The 21,286-nt window shown below is 36.7% G+C and overlaps 1 protein-coding gene across 3 annotated transcripts in view, besides 1 other annotated feature; it reads right to left on the minus strand.

Moving 5' to 3' along the window:
• The window catches only part of pyd (polychaetoid), a 104,829-nt gene that overhangs the window by 38,301 nt on the left and 45,242 nt on the right, over positions 1-21,286 (minus strand). The window contains exons 1-2 of one of the 3 annotated variants that reach the window (NM_001104242.3): positions 1,904-2,067; positions 37-657 (exon numbers count right to left, since the gene is read on the minus strand). In NM_001104242.3, coding sequence (NP_001097712.1) covers positions 37-410 — 374 coding nt within the window. In that variant the 5' untranslated portion in view covers positions 411-657; positions 1,904-2,067. Of the gene's footprint in view, positions 1-36; positions 658-1,903; positions 2,068-15,895; positions 15,972-21,286 lie in introns of those variants that run through there. The other 2 variants (NM_170646.6, NM_001260071.2) reach the window with 2 other exon arrangements.
• Positions 3,482-7,268: a mobile genetic element.

Raw genomic sequence — 21,286 nt, forward strand, 5'->3', positions numbered from 1 at the left:
AATATGTTTTAAGTACTAAACACAATGTAAATCTACCTATAACGCCTCCTCTGCATCGGTGGACTAAAGAAGAAGTTGGGCGACAGGGGTACAAAGTAACCCCATTGGGGATCTCGATTCGGTCCCTCATGATACATGCCCAACTGGGGCGTCATCTCCCTGGATCGACTGGATCTGAGAATGGGCATGGAAACCCTCTGTGGTCCGAAACTTCTATTAGAGCGATACCGATTCCTATACATATGACGCTCCAGTGAAGATGTGGTGGTCGTAGCATCCGATTCCAGGGTGCAATCCGAATGATCCTTGTTCTCCAGGGTCACATTACTGCCCAGCTCATCGTCATTATCATCATCATCATCCGTGGAACACTCGGGCACCGTATAGCAGGCATAGTCGAATTGCGACATTGTAGAATCGTTTTTCTTATGTCTTTATTTGTTTGGCTTTTCGTTTGCACACACATTTAGTTCTTTGTCATTGTGTCTTTGCGACTCCCACGTAAAATGTTTCAATTATTTAATTAGTCTGCAACTTGTTGCTGTTTTTTATTTGAGTGCTTTACTTTTATTTTTACCTGACAAATGTTAAATGACATTTTCAGTTGGTCTGGCACTTAATTGCTCCACTAGAGTTTGGTCATGTCTTGGATATTTTCTGGTGGCAAAAGAACATTATTTAAGGCATTTATCATGTTCACCCTCTGGACAATTGTGCTTCCCGCCAGAAAAAAATTTCAGGGGTTGTGTATGTCCAGTGGGCACAATTAAAAGTCGTTTTCGGCCTCTGTTGAAAAGTTCGCCTAATGAGGTGTTGAACGGAAGACGTTCTAGTTATGATACTTAACTTGGCCACGACTTTTTACAGACAATTTACTACGGTCCGAAACACAAAAGAAATCAGTGGGAAAGCTAAAAGGGCATTTAACCGAAAGTATTTCATAATTGTTAAGTAAAATGTTCTTTTAGGAATCTTATTGTTAATTTACTATATCTGTATGTATGCACGAAAGGCAAATTTAACTTTGCGGCCTGGCTAGCTAGTAAATTTGCAGACTAAACGTTCATTATTCATTAATGGGGTGAAAAAGGAAAGTGTCAACAGTGAAATCCATCAACATTGCAATTAAAATGTCAAACAAGGAAGTGACTGAGTGGCAGACTCCCGTTTAACCCGCACTTCCTATATACCAAACCAACCCCCCACTAAAAAACGAACTCCACATTATACAGAAACTCTCTATAAAGAGGCTCCATCCATCCATAATGATGATGCAAAAAGTGATCCCCGAGGGGAAAATGTGTAACTGGAGAGTCCAATTGCAGAATTCACAGACAACGACACTCCGGATATGAAGATTACAACGGATTTGGGTTGCCACTCCCGCTGTTGTTTATATTTATTTTATTGTTGCAATTATTTTCCTCTTTACAGCATAGAATTGCATATTAAACGTGATTAATGACAAACGAGAGAAATGGGGGAAAACAGCCGGATGGATAGGCGCGTAGTATAAAATGATGTATAATTTTTGATTGCGCAAAGGAAAATTAGCATATGAGGCGCCTGTGTTTATGGAAATGGTGAAATCAGTCAGAAAAAGGGGAGCAAATCATTTGCATGGCTGGTCGCCAATTCTAAAAAATGTTTCAAATTATTTATAGATAATTGTTGAAAGCAATTATCCTTATTATTTCATTTTTTATTATTTATATTTATTTCTGTTACTTTTTATTTCAATATTTAAATATTTTTCATTGCTTATTTGTTTATGGCGAGTCCATTGTCCACACTGCTCACTGATTTGCTCGCGTAAATCATTCTAAAAATACTTTGATTGGGTCAGCGAATTTCCCAGTAATTTTCAAAACATATCCCAATTTTTCTGTACTATATCATTTACAATTGTTAATAACGAAACACGAGCGCACACACGAAAATGTTCTTAGATATAAACTAAGATAGAAAAGTTCAAATAAAACGTGATTTTTCTTTTCGAATAGAACTTTTCACTTCACGCCGCGGCTGTTCAAAGTAAATGTGCTGACCGCCGGCAATTTCCGAACTGATTTCGAATAGAGCCACGGAAATCTCGTAGCCGCCGTGGGGCATCCACCAACAAATACAACCCTCTCGGACGGAAACATGCGCGACAGACTCGAAAATCGTCGAAAACACTGAGAAAATTGGGAGAGTGAGTTATTTGTGCTGCGGCAGTGGAGAAGGGGGTGGGGGGAAGACGTCAAGCGGAAGAGAGTGCGCCAAATAAGAACAAACATTCTGTTTGACTAAATTGCTCAATATCGGGGGACCAAAATAAAAGCATCAACGAAGAGCGTCGGACAAAGGGAAAAGAAACAAATCAGAGGAAAATATTAGCTTGTATAAAAGAATAAAGACTGCGAAATACCCTTTCATATTTAATGTAAAAAAAAAAATATAAAGAAAATTGATTTTATAAAAATCGAATGACACAAAACAACACCTTAAAATCCCATGTTAGTATGTACATAATAATATATACCATTTTCATATTAAAACTATAAATATAAACAAGAAATATGGTAGGTTATCTTTATACCATAATATTTTTGTTTTTAGCAAATTTTCTCAAATTTAACTGTTGTGGCAACCAAGTTTTGGTCCGAGTATATATACTTTTTGGAAGGGTATTACAAGAACCGAAACATTCTCTGTGGAGACAATTCCCTGGATAACGAGGTGCACACCCAAAGTTTCCATATGCCCGTGGGTCTTCGTGTGTGAAATGTCATGCAAAATAAATGTCAGCCGCTTAAAAATTAGTCCCTCTCTCTTTCTATCCTTTGCTTTCTGCAGCTTGTCTTAAATTGCCATGACTCTTCAGAAAAAATTTATAGAAAAACCAAAAAAAAAAAAACAAAGTAAACTGTTTCTGTTGTTATTGGTGTTATTAAAAATAAACACAGATGAAGTGGTGGTGTCTTGCTTGGGTGCCCCACCAAGAAAACGCAACATTTTCACTTGTCACGCATTTATTTTCCCATTTTCCATGTCCGAAAATGTGTGTCATTTGGGCCAAGACGACGTCTGCGGCTTTTATTGACATCTGCCTTTGTCTGCTCACTTTTCTTGCAATTGGTGAGATTAATGAAAGGAAAGGGCGCAGTGCACCCGGTTCGATTGAAAGTTCTATCAATTACACTTGTTAATTAAAGTTGGGTGTGGATTAGCCCGCATTTCGAGTATTTCTCCCCTGGAGGGGTGTGAGTGTGTGTGTGTGCGGCGGTGTTTTGATAACAATTGCATGACCGCCGCACAAATGCAATTAAATCAGTTCTAAAACGGGCGTGCTGGCTACGAGTACATGGAACTTAAATCCAATTGCCCGAGAGCGTTAAATTAACAATGCAGGCAGCAAATGGAACCAAATGGAATGGCATCGATCGACCATTCTGTCCATATATATACATAGTACATATATATATATATATATGTATATAGTGACGTATTTGGGTGGTCCAAACCAGCCACTTCCATTATTTCAAAGAAATCAGTAATGCACTCTAGTAATTTTCCATAACGTATCCCAGCTGCGCAGCATTCGTTTATCTTTGGCAGCGCAGCCGTTCTTGTAAACATCCTAAAGCCTGACCTAAGCAGATTTGACTGCCCTCTTTCAACGCTACCTAATCTTAAGAACCCAAGAGCGAGGCTCTCCCGAAATACAAATATTGTTCAAATACTGAGGCTTCTCCTCAATCCAATTTGCATTTGATTTTTAGTCTTAAGCTGAGATCCAAAGAATAAAGTCGTGAAACTATTTCTCCTAAAAACTATTTTTTATTTCTTGGCGTTGTCCTTAGTCAACTGACGGGACATTAGTTCGACTCATAAATAAAACAACAATTTTACTGGCGCAGTCGGTAGGATACAAAAGTATCCGAAAAAAAAGAACCTTCGAGTGGAAAATAAGTTAAATTTTATAGTCCAGTGCTCGAAACATCTCCCAAAATAAATTCGTGAAAACTCTTCAACTTGGATTATAATTCCAATTCGGTTATCCAATAATAAGTGGAAGTGAAATACGAAACAAAAATATTAAGTCCAAAGGCAACTAAGTTTTAAAACCAACATATAAAAATAAAAAAATTAAAACAATATAGAATTTTAATAATACAACACAAAAATTTACAAAACAAAAAAAACAAACAAGTGAAACTAGAAAGCTTAAAAATAATAATAACATTGAATCCGAAACAAAACAAAAAAAAATAAAACACAAAAGTTAAAAATTTTACAATAAAAATGTCACAACCAATTATTGCGCTGAGCGACATAAACCTTGCCGAAGCCCGTCGGCAGCTTAAAGACATTATGCCATTCAAGGGTGATCCAGAAACCCTTCACACCTTTATCAGCAGAGTGGATTACGTAATTTCGCTCTACCAAACAAATGATGTCCGACAACAGAGGATTCTACTGGGAGCCATCGAAAGGAACTTGGACGGACAAATTACACGATCTTTGGGACTTCCGAACATCGAAGATTGGCCTACCCTTAAAGCAAGACTCATCGCGGAATTTAAAATTCAAACACCAAACTACAAACTTCTGGAGAACTTCAGGGAGACACCATACAGAGGAAGCCTAAGAGCATTCTGCGAAGAAGCGGAGAGACGACGTCAATTACTAATTTCGAAACTACACCTGGAAGGTAACCAATCGGATTTTCTTATTTATATTCAGGGTATTAAAGAATCTATTAAGATACTGATAAGGAAACTACCAATACAATTATTCACTATTTTAGCCCATCACGATATTACAGACTTAAGATCCTTAATTACCATTGCACAAAATGAGGGAATTTATGAAGAACACATTAATTTTGAATTTTATGAAAAACCAGAATATCGTAATAAAAATTCAAATTCTAACCAGAATTCGAAAACACAAAAATTCAATACAAATGTTCAAACTCAAAATCGACCAAGTTACTCACAATATTCCCAACCCTTCCAACCTAATTTTAATCAATACATTCAACCATTTAGACCTAGCTATACACAGCAGATAACTAACAACCCACCCATGTGGCACGCACCTAATTATTTCAGACCCAACCAATACATAAACCCACAACCCATTATTCAAAAAAATCATTTCCAACAATATCCCAACAAAGCCCAATTTCCCCAAACAACGCATTTTAGAGGAAATACATACCCTCGACTACAACAACCCTCTACATATAAAAATACTAACTTCCCGATTACTAAACGACTAAGACCATCGGACAGTGAACAAACTAAAATGTCTATTGACGAAATTAGATTCCAAGACGCGCATGAATTCGAACAAGTCCAACCTAATTATTACGAGCAACAGTATTTTAACCAAAATCAATACAATCCGTATCAAAATCATAGCTTCATTAATGAAGGGCAACAACAAGTCCAATCTGTACAAATTAATAACAAACAAAACCAAAATAATTCTGAACTAAACGAAAATTTTCGGTTAACAGCCCCGGAAAATACGAATACATAAAAATAGTATACAAAGGGCGCTCATACAAATGCCTTCTAGACACAGGATCAACAATTAATATGATCAATGAAAATATATTTTGTCTTCCCATTCAAAATAGTAGATGTGAAGTTTTAACATCAAATGGCCCTATTACCTTGAACGACTTGATTATGTTACCCAGAAATAGTATTTTCAAAAAAACCGAACCATTTTATGTGCACAGATTTTCTAATAATTACGATATGCTAATTGGCAGAAAATTGTTGAAAAATGCTCAATCAGTTATTAATTACAAAAATGATACAGTTACCCTTTTTGATCAAACATACAAATTAATTACTTCAGAATCCGAAAGAAACCAAAATTTGTATATCCAAAGGACACCAGAATCAATTGCAAGCTCAGATCAGGAATCAATAAAAAAATTAGATTTTTCACAGTTTCGATTAGATCACCTAAATCAGGAGGAAACTTTTAAGTTAAAAGGCTTGTTAAATAAATTTAGAAATCTTGAATATAAGGAGGGAGAGAAATTAACATTTACAAATACAATTAAACACGTACTAAAAACATCCACTTGGATTAACTACAATGATAACCAAGTATTAATCATATCCCACATACCCATTTACCTTTCACTAATAAGCACAATTAAAATAATTCCTTACCCAGACTCCAACGGCTATCAGCTAGATTACACAGACACACAATCATATTTTGAAAAAGAAAATAAAGTTTATAATACCGAAAATAAAGAAGTAAAAAATGAATGTGTCACCAATATTATTAAACACTTAAATCCAATTTGTAATTTTAAGCCAGTACACACGAACGAAATAATAAAATACATAGAACCAAACACAATTGTAACCTGGAACTTAACCCAAACAATTCTTAACCAAAATTGCCAAAATTCAATTAATAAAATAAAAATAGAAGGAAACAAAATGATAAGAGTAACGCAATGCAAAATAGAAATCAATAATATAATTTTAAGTGAAAATCTGTTAGAACCAGAAATAGATTTGACACCACTATACACACCACTTAATATAACAAAAATAAAAATTGTAAAACACAACGACATTGTTGAGATGATTTCAGAGAACAATATTACACTTTACATACAAATGATCATTGTAATAATCGCACTAATTTTGTTGTACTCATATTTAAGATATGTATCATTTAAACCATTTATGATGCTGTATGCAAAACTTAAAATAAGAAAAAATCAAAATCAAAACACACCACAACAAACAGAAATAGAAGAAACTCCATTTCCCACACTATATCCATCAATCCCAGCCCAAGTATAGGCTTCTCTTTAAGGGAAGGGGAGTGACGTATTTGGGTGGTCCAAACCAGCCACTTCCATTATTTCAAAGAAATCAGTAATGCACTCTAGTAATTTTCCATAACGTATCCCAGCTGCGCAGCATTCGTTTATCTTTGGCAGCGCAGCCGTTCTTGTAAACATCCTAAAGCCTGACCTAAGCAGATTTGACTGCCCTCTTTCAACGCTACCTAATCTTAAGAACCCAAGAGCGAGGCTCTCCCGAAATACAAATATTGTTCAAATACTGAGGCTTCTCCTCAATCCAATTTGCATTTGATTTTTAGTCTTAAGCTGAGATCCAAAGAATAAAGTCGTGAAACTATTTCTCCTAAAAACTATTTTTTATTTCTTGGCGTTGTCCTTAGTCAACTGACGGGACATTAGTTCGACTCATAAATAAAACAACAATTTTACTATATATATTATTTTATAAATGTGCATGTGGGTTGCGAACGGCGCAGAATTAATTAAAGCACTGCAGGAGGGGCGAAAAAAGTAGATCTTTAAGATAACAGAGCGGGAATTCGCGCTATAAATAAATGCAGCCAAAGAGAGTTGCATAAATCAGAGATATATATTTTTGGGACTATAGCTTAGATAAATGTGTGACTAAGGAATGCGGCAACTAAATATTTGTAAATAAAATAAATTTATTTCTATTGCATGGTAAATAATATTTACATCTTGTTTCTCATGTCCATTATTATAGAAATGATTTATCACAAATTTCGAATTGTTTTACAAAGCTTAGTGCATTAAAATGTTAATGTTGTCCCCTTCTAATCAGAGTGGTTTGAAACCACTTGACATCGTTTACCTTTCTCGACCCCAACCAAAACCAACTTAAGTCGGCCGGGAATTTTAAAATGTGTATAATCGATTCGATTAGTGTCACCCGGGGATTAATTGAATTAAACTGCATGTCGCGGCCGCAGACGTTGCACTATGAAAGCTATGTTAAGTGTAATTACAATGCACAAGATGTCAAATGATTTTAACCTCTTGGCACAAAAAAAATGGAAAAACAAAGAGAGAGGCAGCAGCCATTTTCAGGGAGCTTCAAGACAAAGAAAAATGTTAAAAAAAAATATATGACCAAGACACGGATAGTGCGATTAAGTAGCGCTGACAGTTCATATGATAGATACTGGCACGTGGTCTTAATTTAATTTCTGACCGAGAAAAATGATAATTAATTATGAAAATGTAGTGGACATTTGTAATGTGGAGTACGTATGAGTGTGCAAACAGGTTTCTTTACAAGAGACAAGCCTGAAATATATATATATATATATAGAACTGGTTCTGTTCAAGAGAAAAGTTTATATTCTTTTTGATCCAAGGAAGTGTTGTAATTTCCATTAGTACAAACATATTCCCAAGATTTATAGCCTATAACTCATCGCCAACATAAATCATAAGTCAGTTCCGATATCTTGCCTTGGGAATAATGTTTCACAGCTATGCCACAAGCTCTAAATGATTTCCAACTTTAAAATAGCTTCGGTAAAATGTAGACGAAAGGTGGAGCAACACAAACATTGCCCTGCATTTGTCGCTATAAATAACAGCCACAGCCAAAATAATAATCAACGAAAACAAATATACACATAAAACTTGGCAACCCTTTTAGCCAGCTGCTGTGTGAGAAAATAATTTAGGAGACAATGAGGCATCCATTCGACGGCAACGTAGAAATAAACATTGCAGTTGGCCAACACGAGCCAAAAAAAAAAATTACCGCCAATGAATTTGATTTTTCTTTGACGCATTTAATTGCAGGTCATAAATCAGGGGGCAAGACAGCTTAACTGGTTTCGTTTTTGCCAAATGCAAATGCAAAGCGCGTCAAAATAAGCTAGTAAATTGAAATGAAAACTCATTATGGGAAATTGGTTACTCTATTACAGTTCCAACCTTTTTATGAAATCCTATCCATAAAGAAATATCTCGTTAAATGCTGGTATCGATTTCACATAATGAGTTAAATATGTATGGGTCATGTCTGCAGGGGTCCACCCACTTTAAACGGCTTTTCGATGAAAGGTCTACGTCGAAGTGGAAGACCTCCCGTTGAGGACCTGTAGATCTGAAGATCTGGTTCCGGTTTAACTGTAACGGACCGCCTTAATTCCCATGATATGTGAAAAATTTACTGAATAATTATGGTAGGCGTGTGAAAATCATAAACGCAATTTGGCTTACTTATGCAGTAAATTGAGCGGAAATTATGGCGATTAAATTGCACCTAAAGTGGTATGTATGCAAAGTATGAGAAATAATTCATTTTTTAATTAGCCTTTAAACTTATTTAAAAAGCATTTATACTTGCTTATGGTACAAACACTTAAAGAATTCATCAAAAACACAATTACTCGAAAGACGTAACTTTTGCTTTGGCTAATCATAATTTAAGCCCATTAAGGCCAATGCGAAAATCCAAGGTTATTTTTTATTATTATTTCTAAACTGCAGCCACAGTCAAACTCGTAAGTCAAAACAAGTTTTTAAAGTGTTTTTGGTGTATGCATAAATTTTCATACATCACTTTGGTTATTTATTTTCAAATTTTGTTTGGGATTAACACATCACCTAAACGCTTTTGAGCAACCAGAACCAGGCAGAATCAAAAATAACAGGTAGGTTTAAACTTTTGGACGGGAACCAAAAAAGCAGCTACAACAACGCTGAAAGGTGTTGAAAACATTGGTCACGCAAAGCCTTCAAAGTGATTGACACATGTTCGATTCCTGTACGAAATAATGACCCCACCCAAAAAATAAAAAATTAAAAAACAGACAAAAAATCACGAAAATTTGCTGAAAATTTAAGCAAATTATAGCCCCAAACAAAACATGAAACTAAATCAAAGCACACACACAAAAAGGTTGCACTAATTTGCTTCGGGCCAATTTGCAACTACAATTGGCTCGGATTTTGGGGTGTAGTTGCCAAATTGCAATTGGCCAAAAGGATTGATTGAGTCATAAATTGGAAGAGAAGCAATCAATTTCATTTCTTCGATATCACGAACTCAGCCAGCGGCCAATGCTATTGATGCAAAACCAGTGGCCAGTGAATTTGGTCTATTATTATCATTTGTATCCATTAGCCTCGAGTGTAATCCTTTTACCATTCAGCTCTATTTCTCTGTCGAAAGTTAATAAATCTTTGCACAATTAACCGTATAGAGCCACAGCCAAGACATCAATTAGAGAACGCAAGTCGAGCTGCACAAAAGCTAAAACTAAATCATGAACAGCTGCCGGAGACTGGGTTTCTTTTCTTTCATTTCGGACTTGGTCAGAAAAAAAAAAGAAAGGGAGTTGGCCCAAAGGCGGGGGATCGGGATCGGGATCCACAGAGCCATCTGCGACGCGTGTTGCCAATTTATCTTTGAGCGAGTGACCCAGCTGGGGATTTGCTCGAGCATGACTCATTCACTGGGGATAAGAGATAATCCTGTTTTTCTCCTTGTCCAAGTCGGACTTCCAGTCGACCGAAGGCGGAGTACGCTGCTCTAATGGAGGCTGGCAATGTTTGTCCACCACTTAAAACTGGGGAACAAACTTTAGCTCGGGATGGAAAAAAGAGTTCCAAGAACACTTTAAAAAATAACCCAAGAACATTATACTTTTATTTATTTTAATCTCGAATATGTTAAAAATAGTTGATATCTATATCATATGCACAGGATCTAATATATTTGGATTTAAGTAAACTGTATATTTCAGTACCATGTTAGCTACTATGTTGTCCCATCCATTGTGCCTATTATAACCCGGATCAACATTCAATATGCCTAGTGCTATTCAGCCATAAAAAAGACCCTCACTTGGCCATAATAAACCCATGTGCAGTAGTCAATTGTTGACGGGTGCAAGGCATACAAATTTCGCCATAACTCACATGGCTCACGGGAGACGATTTTGTTTACGGCCTGGCTTGCCTGCCTGTTAGCCCGGCTTTGTTTATAAACTGGTTCAAAATTTGCACGTCTTTGGCATATAAATTCAAGAAAATAACCGAATCTGCAGCAAAGAAAAGGCTGCCACGCCAACTTGTTTATCTGTCGTTTTCAGCTGGCTGAAAGCTGACTGGCCAAGACACCAAGTCCGTCTGCAAGTCCTGCCTGTGCCCCCATCGTATTCCTCTAACATATCCCTCGTATACCCCATTCCCCTAAAATCCCCCCGCGTTTCGGATGATTGTCAGAGCAACGCCAACAGCTGCTGTCGTGCAAGTTTGTTTCCATCTCGTGGAGCCCGCCGAGTGTTCATAAAACCCCTTGAAAGTCTGACTTAAAGCTGGAGTTGAAGTTGAACGATGATCGCTGCTTGCATGCTAAGACCAGTGTTATATGGCCAAACAGTTTATAGTTATGTTTTATTGTTGTCTGACAAAGCAGGGGGCAAACTGTGTTAGATTTCATGACGCTCACGTTGGCTAGCTTCTTTTTCTTATTATTCTTCTCTATGCCAATGCTAATTTCCCATATGGCCAACGTTTTCTGAATTTTAACTTTTACTTTACTCGGTTCTACTCGCAGTGGCGCCTGACGTGGCCCTAACGGTAATGTCAGAAACTTCCTTCTCCGGTAAAAGTACAAAATTTTGACTGGGCAATTGCAGTTCGTTTCTCTGACTCAGCTGCAATCTGCATAATCAACAGTTTTGAAAAAGGCGACGAACAATTTAGGTGCCAAGAAAACTGAAACTTTTAACAGCTCGCCGCCCAGAGTTATTAATTTAATAAAATGTGCAGGGTGGTGGAAGGTATATATGCTAAGATACAATGTTTTAATAAACGTAAATAAAACTCATGATAAATCATTTCTTACTTTCATATTCAAGGTCTATGTGAACCTGCCAAATTGGGTCTAGAAGGTGATTACAAGACTCTCATTAGAATTGTAATAACGTACACCATTACAATCTTAATGTAATGAATAGCAACCATTTTTGGTTAACCATTTCCTCGTATATACATTTCGTTTTCCATTAGCAAGTTGAGAAACATAACTCCGACACCGCCAAAAAAGGCAGCAACGCGGTCTCCACCTCTTAATTTACTTGTCTCTCTTTCGGTTTTTGCATTTCAACTTGGCCAAGGCTCGTGCCATGTGCCCCCGCAGGCCATAAACGTATTTTTATTCATATTTTTTTCTCTTTTATTGTTGTGAAAGCGTTTTGCAGCGAGGTGTGCATAGAATAAAAATAAAAATATGCAAAAAAAAAGTAAAAATACAACGATTTGGCAACTTCGACCTGTGCGCTGTGCCCGTTGTCTGTGTTCCAATAGAAATGCTGCATTTAATAATGGCTCATAATATTTGTAGGTGGTCTAAGCCACAGCTATACATATATATAGAAGACAAAAAAAAAAAATGTGGGGCACTGGCAAAACGCCCACAAGTTGTGCAAGGCATACGGCTGCATTTTAACCATTTTCCATCATCCATTAAAAAGCCATAAAATATTTCGTTTCAGGTCTTTGATTGCATTTCAGGCGTAGCCGGATGATGTGTTGCAATGGCAAATCCGATAAAGGATAAATGTTTAATTAGAGCGTTAAATGTTTGCCGCCCCCCTCCCTCCACACCCCGCAGACACAATAACATGATTGTCTTTTTTTCCCCATATTAATTTATCATTATAAATAGATTTATTGTCTGCTCGGCTGCATGACAAAACAAAAGACTTAGGCGACAAACTCGTTTCTTTGTGTTTCAGCCAGATACATTACTGTTTTGCATAGATTGCCATGGTATCTTGGTGGGAAATTTAGCTTTGATGGATCATCGACGAGTGCAGTTTATTCGACTGTAGAAACAATTATATTTTTTTATAATTTTAAAAGAAATTAGCCTTAGTAAAAATGAGATGCAACATAAATTTAAGTTTTTTTTTTTTTGAAGCGTAAGTTTACCAAACTGGATTTATTGATTATTTATAACTAAATGCTAAATGTGATTATTACATCGTTTATAGCTTTGTGTGAAAGCTTAACAAATTAGCCTATCGTTTATATCTGATCATTATTTGGAATAAGTAAATCCCCCAATTTGTATCCGCACCCAGCTCTGCCCTTTACCCTCGACCCTTTGAAAGCTGTTTTTAAATCGTATTTATTGTTTCGATCTCGAGTTTCTGTTGTGGTTCCATTTGTTGGTTCCATTTGTTTTGCTTTTGTTATGCTAAAACCAATTGGTGGCAACCTTTTGGTATTTAAACTTGACTTTAGCCAGCGGCAGCTAAAACAAACTTCTCTTTATAGCACTAAATGCTGGTTGTTGCTGTTGCCGTGTTTTATTTGTGCCTTTTCGATGTTTTTGTTATTGTTATTGTTATTATAATCTGTCTGCTCGGCGGAGTCTCCCATCAAGACGTCACGTAATAGACGATCGGTCGGTCACTGGTTACACCTGTTTTAGCGCCGTCTTTTGGGGTTTTTCTTTCTGTAAGAAATCGTGTAATGATATGCTAGCAGCAGGGTTTACGGTTACACGTTTTCCGACTCAATGAAAAGTTCATCAAACGCATCGGCATGCCACAAGTGGCAATTGGCTGCTCAAACTGTAATCTGCAAAAGTCTTTGACTTTCGGGTAAGGAAAATCACGGAAAACTTACGGAATAGCTTTTAAATTAAGGGGAAACCCATATAAAAGCAGCAATCCTCGAAACTCCTCCTTCTCAGCAAAACCCAAATCAGCAATTAAAAACGACAAGTGAAAGTTTCCATCCATCTTTTCGCATACGAAATGTCGTAATCGAACTTCCAATAAAACTTGCTTCGATATTCGCACGTTTTTTGTGGTTTTCTTCGGCATTTTTTTTTTATTTGTCTTCCCAAATGCTAATTTGAATGCGTTTCGTTGGGGCGACAAATTGCCAGCTGGAATCGTGCGTTTGTTGAACTTCATTTGCATACGTGAGCTGAACCAGTTTCGTGTTTTTGTTAACGATTTAGCCCAATCAAAAGGTCTTTGATTTCTCGGGTTGGAAAGTGAAACGTATCCCAAAAGAAAGTGTTGCCTCCCGCACTAAAGAAGCTAAAAAAAAAAAAAGCCCGACGATGGTGCCTCATTAAGTTGTAGGAGTTTGAAATGACTCGGCTGTTTGTTCAATTTGTTTATTTATCTAAATTCAAATGCATTTGATTAGTCAACCAAGATAATATTCTAATTATGGGTCAGAGCCACGCTAATGATGACGATTTAATTTATGGTTAAGTGGTCGAGATGACTTTTAACCTACGCCGAGGCGTAGCATTATGTGAGCACTGATGCGGATGGATAACGATTTGGGGTTTGGCCTGAAATTTGTTTATGGCCAAAGGAAATGTCACGCCTCCGCAAAAGGTGTAGGTAAAATTAAGCTTAAAGTTTCAAAAACATTTTATTTTTTGGTGTTGTAATCTCTTAATATGTTGTATTTTATTAGTCCAATCGCTGAGCTTCTCTTACAAAGCTTCATTATTGCAAAAAACCTTTTATTTTCATCGCAGGCGATCTCGTTATGTTTTTTCGCTTATTTTACTCTCGTTTGTTGACTCTTCCCAAGCAACTTCCACTTGGGTCTTCAATCTCAGAGTGAAATTGATATAGTATGGGAAGTTAATTAAGAAGGAGAAGTCGTCGAAGAAGTGGCAGACATGGGAACTTGTTTCTGATATTGCATCAATTGGAAACCAGAAACCAAAAAAGTGCCGCACACAGCCATCAATAATGTTCAGCAAACTCCGGGGCTACCTGACTGAATATCATAATTATTTTAAGTCATTAAACTTCAGAAAATCAAATCTCAACTACATATCAAAAGTTAACCAAGCAATGGCACAAGAAAAAAGCCGAAACAAGAAAATCTCGCAACGATAAGGAAATTATGTATTAAACACATTGACGATTGGACAGGCCGCCACCGCCCGTAAAACAACATGATCTCGGGACAGTTAAAAAGACTGCAAAAAAAGAGTTAACAAGTTGCCACAGAGCGAAGAAACAAAAAAAAAATAAAGAAAATCTCGCCACACCAACCGATTTTGGCGGCTGTTTAAGTGAATTAAATATTGCGCAACATCTGGGGGAATACGATGAATAAAAAAAAAAACTACTACTTCTGCAGAAACTTGCCCATGTTCATTGGCCATATAAACGGTAACAACTTCGACGATCCAAATCTCTCCCATGTTGTTGCATTTGTGGTCAAGCTGTCGCTCAATTGCAGTCCGCAAATGGCTTAAATGCGCGCTCATGACCGCAGGCAATAAAATAATTAAGACGAACATAAAAACGCCGGCAAAAAAAATTGGCTGCATAATTCACACTTTGAGCTTGTTTCAATGCTTCGGGACCAGGCCAAAACGGTACGTGGTTTCATGCGAAGTTTAATAAGCCTTTTTGGTGGTGAGAAATTGGTGATTTGTTAAAGGGAAATTGATTTGGCTTACAAGTCCTAATTAGCTTTATTTCTTTTAAATTGCAGGGAACTTACATTTACTGCATACGATACAAGCATATATTTGTTGGAGTTTTTTATTAATGATTTCCCAACCAAATAAATAGCTACACTAATCAAACAGATTTCTACAATCGAAACCGATAAAGTTGCATCGCACAATCGGCAAATTGTAGAGCAATCAGGCAAAACAACGATAATAACACCCAACTGTCGTCGCAGTGTTTTGTCAATTTTGAGGATTGGTCAACGTGTCGTATACACAATTTGCACAATCGAACGTAAACATTGCGGCACAGCAGCCCGCAAATGAATAGTAACAGGCGCTGGCGCAGCCAAACTTTAACTTTAACTGCAGCAAGCACACTGAGATTAGTAAACAATTATGGTTTTCGCGATTTTCGAAACTGCAACAAGTTAATTCTCCACCCAGCAATTGGCGGCGAATAAATTTACTCGTAGGGCGTTAACCAGACAGAAAACAGGAAAATTGCACAAGTTCAGGCCAAGACCTGGTAATTGTCCACTCCACTGACATGGTAATTAATTTCTTGCAATAAATCCAACTTATTTGCAACCACTTACTTGTCAATGTAATCGATCGTTTCGATTTCCTTTTGCATTTTTTCACCATCGCGACTGTCCTCCAAATTGGCGGCATCTGAAAGAAGGAAACAAAAGCACGCATAATTAGTTTAGTTTACACTTTCGTGTATAGGGTAGAACTTTGCCGTTGCATAAATTATAGTTGCAAACAAAATTTATGAGTTGCATTCTCCGTAAAATGGTAAACACATGTCACATCCAACATGACCAACATAAATTATAATTAGCGTAGCAAAAAGTCGCAGACAAAACAAGAACTCTAATGTAGGCAAATGGCAAACACATACAAAACTCACGCACCGCACTCGAAACCCAAAAGAAAAAGGTGTACAAATAATCCTGTTTAACCTTAGACTCCACATGTTGGCTATACAAACTATATATATATAAATATATATATATATATATATATATACAGTCTGTGCAGACATATAAATCGTTGTTCGTGGCATGATTTACGAGACAGCAGCCACAGCTGAGCGAAGCATATAGATCACTTCAAATGCCGGCCAAATGTCAATCAACACTAAACACACATATGTATGTATGTAGAGCAATATAATGAATTTGGATAAGGTAATGGGGTAACATATAAGCGCTATAAAGACACCCTGACAGACACTTTTATATTGAACTCCCCGCCAAAGTAAGTGAGATCAAAGTGATAGCATTCATTTATGGCGCACAGAATAAATATTAAACACACGCAAGACAAGGTAAGTAAAGTAAACAAAACAAATCGAACAAAAGATACCCTAAGCTGGATTTAAGTGGATAGGTCAATACTATTATTATGTTACTTACTTCTAACAGTTGAACTGATATGTTATTCTGAGCAATAATAAGTACTATTCATATTTCCTATTTCTTGCTATTAAAGACATGTAGTTTTAATTCGCTGAAACGCACTGTATTTGCCACACACGTATCCAGCGACTTGTCCAAATCTAGGCAAGTCTTTTTCGGTCTTTGAAGTCAGGGGAGCGTCACTCCGAGACAGACACTTCAAGTTCAATTGAAAACTATGAAATGCGAATAAAGACCAACCGCATTGCCAGACAATGGCAAATCGCACACTCGGATATACATATATAAGTAAGTAAACAGATTGAGGCTAGGCTTGATCTGATCTGATCTGAACTGTGCCAGCTGTTGCTATAGTTTTAGACAAGTTTCTGATTATTCTTGGAGCTCCACAGGCACATATATATATATATATATATGTATGACTGTGTCTCGATCGTGTCTGCAAACTTAAACTCCAGCCGAGAACTTCAGACAAGTCAAGTCAGCTGAACTCGCAGTGCAATTTCATGCATGCAAATTAGTTTTTCAACCTGTTGCAATTTGTTGTAACCCCCCTGAAAAGTATATACATACATATATATATGTACGTATGTATGTATGTTCTGTTCCCAAGCGGAATGCTAATTGGAGAGTCTCCTCTCGCGTCTGGGGAATAAACTGATGAAAAAAAAAATAGTTCACAAAATTATAATAAGTCCGTGTAGTTATACAAGTACAAGAAGCTCACTCGTGCATATCCTAGAGACATGCGTGAGAAAATCATCGCAGAACTTCTCACGGCAGCAGCAACTGCAAATTTATGCAATGCCAGAAGCTTCTTAAGCGAATGAAAATGCGATCCCTACCAGACTCTGGACTCTTTAGACCACGAATGCAACGGCAGCTTCAACAGGATGATAGCCATTGCCCGATTTCATACTTGTAAATTACGCAGATGAAGATGCTCCGCCGCAAGGCGAATGTGGATATGTGTGGCATTAAATGTTTTGCATATGACTGCAGGCCAAGTTTGGCACGTTTTTAGGTTGTTGCCTCTGTCAGCGATGTGGATTGATCACCCTGGAATAATGTTCTAAAAATTTTACGATCGGAAAATGTGTTGCAATTGCGCCGGCAGCTCTTTGAAGGTTAAGTGCAGTGCGATTTTTATAGGGCGCATAAAAGTAAAATGCATTGAAACTGCTACAAGAATTCTATTGAGAAAATAGATCATTATGGCTTTATTTTTAAGCAAACTTTTTATACTTCTTGCTACGCCAGCAAAAAAAAACAGTTAACTCAACGTCAATGGATTAACATTTTATTGCCAAACACTTGAGCAAAAAACTCTTTCTGCGGTTGGCCTAAGGTGTTAATAAAAACGAAACTTAAGCAGACAATGAACTTCACGCCACTTCCAAGTTGCCCGTAATTTTCACGCAGAAAAAAATATGCGTAAGTACAAGCAGAATTCCTGCCACAAATGAATGCAAATCAAACCGCAGAAGAACATAGATTAATGTTAGAATATGAACTGGTGGTAGCCAAAGAAGAACCAAAAACGAAAGGAAGATAAATGATGCCGCAGCGGGCAAAGCGGAAGCGGATATATCTTTAGCCAAGTTACGGCAATTTGTGGTTTTAAGAGCTGCGCTCCCAGTCAGTTTTATGGGTTCTGTAATTGAGAACCCAGAACTCGGGATCGGACACCTCATGCCGGGTGACAAATGGCGGGGAACTGAAGAAAGTCACCTCCTATAGGGAAATATTTGTTTTCCCCTGCACTCCTGCGACGTGACGAATGTTGGCCGATAAAATATGCTAAGTATTTTTCAAACCAGAAAGAGACAAATGCCAGAGTAGTTGCGGTGGCTGCACAAATTACAAAAAAAAAAAAAGAAGAAGTAGTTTACAATTACTGCCAGTGAAAAAATGTTTCCAATGACTAAATAAATCAGCGTGGGAAACTGGCAAAGAAAGAGCGGCAAAAATTATGGCAGAGAAGACCCCAAACAATAATCATAAATTTTATTCAACAAATTTAAAGCAATTGGCTGCCAATAACAAATATGGTATTTAAGGGTAACATGAAACGGCAAAAAGTCAAATATACAAGCACTTCAGTTTAAACTCCACAACCTTCCCCCAAAAGACGTTGCAGCTACCACAAAGTAAGTCCACCCAACCAGTAAAAAAGCCAAACAATTGTCGCGACAGTTTTTACTTCGAGTATCAAGTTACCCCAGACAGTTTTATGCACAAAGCAAGAAAATAAAGAGAAATATATCTATATATATATATATATATATAGATATATATACACTCGACAACAATTACACTGTTTAGGGCTGAGAGAAAAGCCGCAAGTGACACAATTTTTTATATTTTTCTTTCAAAGAGCTAAGGCGATTCAAATAGACACTCAAAGCTGAGAAATAAACCTATACGGATGATTTTCAATTAAATAAAAATTGTGTAATGTTCGCGGGGAGTGGAAGTTGAAGAGAGGCGAAAATGAAAGTGGGGATTAAGTGCGTGTGATATACGATACGATGTGATATATGAGGGCTGGGGTTATGCATATGAGAAACAAAGGGGTCTGGGAACATTTTTAGCGAAATGAAAATATGGGAAGAGATGCAAACGTAAAGCAGCAAAGGTATTTTATTAGCAAATATGTTAAAATTATAAAGATAAACTAACATAATTTTCAAGATACGAAACCAAAAGCACAATGCATTTTTGGCCTAAAACGCTTGCATTTAATTGATCAATTAAATATTAATCAAAGCATAATTATCTTATTAATGTGACAAAACGGAATGCACGAAAGATATCTGTGGAATGTCGGCACATGGAAAATCGCTTAGCATCAAACATTTTCCACATAACGCTCGGAAATGAAAATGATTAAAGCGATGCTTGAGGTTGCGCTATGTAAATATTTTTTGAAAAGGGGAAAACGCACGCTTCGGCGATTTATCAATGAAATAATAATAATGACCCCTTCAACGCTGTCAGTCAAAATTTAATTTTTATACCCAGCTTAACATAAAATTTCACAGAGATTAACCCTTGGGCGGCCAGAAGTGTTGCAATGTCAGAGTTGTGCCACCGAAAATGTTTAAAATAAACTGGGGATTAAACATGTGAATTACAAATCGATCTGTGTAAGCTGACAATTTATACAGTGTATATATACACAGAAAAGAAGTTAATGTCATTCATTAAAATGTAACATACATACTTATACATATATAAATGTAACATATTACTTTAAAGTATACTTCATGTATACTTCATGTATAAAGGGTTGTTATATAAACCCACATTTTCTTTTAGTGCTAAACTTCAGATAGGAATTAAAGCTTGGCACTGAGTGCGTGGCAGACTTGGCCCTGACAGTCATCAATCTGCGTCATGGCAATCAATTTTATTAGCATTAGATTCAAATTATTTTCATGTCTTGTTCTTACAATTTTTTCAGCTTCCTATACAAATGCTGGTGGTGGCGGGGGATTCTGGTTCCGTCTATCGGCCTGGAAGTGTTCGAGTGTTGTAGCACTTTTTTTTTTTCAAGTACAATTCAAATGAAAAAACGCACAAAAAACAACATCAAAAGTCAGTGGTGAAGTTCGCTCAAGTGCGGCAACTCATCAAAGTAACGAATGGAATTATGAATGAGCTGGCAAACTGACGGATTATACGAGTAGAGTATCTTCTAGATCTGCGTGAATGACAATGCCGATTTCTTGAATCTCTATTTATAGTCGGCTACGATCTGAAGGTCACCAGACTTACATAGGCCTGCCTAGGCACTAGGCAACCCATAATGGATCTTCCGAATCGAAAACGAAAACAAAGAGGTAAACGCAAAGTGGCGATTAATTTGATGGCACTTCCATATTTGTAGGCATATAATTTTGAAGAGACACCAAAAAAAAAAAAAAAAAGAAAACATTAGAAACCCATCTACTGAAATTAAAATTAAATATATACGCAGGCATAATAAATTATAAACAAACTGAGCTCGAGCTTTAATCTTCGTGTGGGATTCAGCAACTGGTGACTGTAACATATTGCTTTTGGGTTACTTTAAAGGAAATCAACTTATTATTTTTGCTAAGCTTTCACAAAGCCAAATTTAAGTCTGATACATACGATAATCTATAATTAACTTAATTGCGCCGCATCAGTTAACTCATTTAAAAATATAATATCAATTTATCTAACTAATATATCCGTTTCCGTTCGAAAAGTAGTAATAAGATCTGTGAAAATCGGATAAGCATATAATTCAACAATTTACGAAAATTTAAGTTTACGTTGTTAATTTGATCTTGAAAAAATGGCACATCCGGTTAAATGAGTTAAAACATAATATTGCAATGCTAGCTTAAATAAACATTAAGTTTTCATATTTCCAATAATGCTTTCAGAGCAAAAACAAACTGAAAGTTAAACGGAATTGAATTTATGCAGAAATGATTGAAACAGTATAAAAAATAAACTCTAGCATAAGCGTTTTGAATTTATTCGACGAGATCCTTCCTTGGCGTGGGTTTAAGCGGAATGAAATTCGAC

This window comes from Drosophila melanogaster, chromosome 3R (genome assembly GCF_000001215.4).
Source record: "Drosophila melanogaster chromosome 3R".
NCBI lineage: Eukaryota > Metazoa > Arthropoda > Insecta > Diptera > Drosophilidae > Drosophila > Drosophila melanogaster.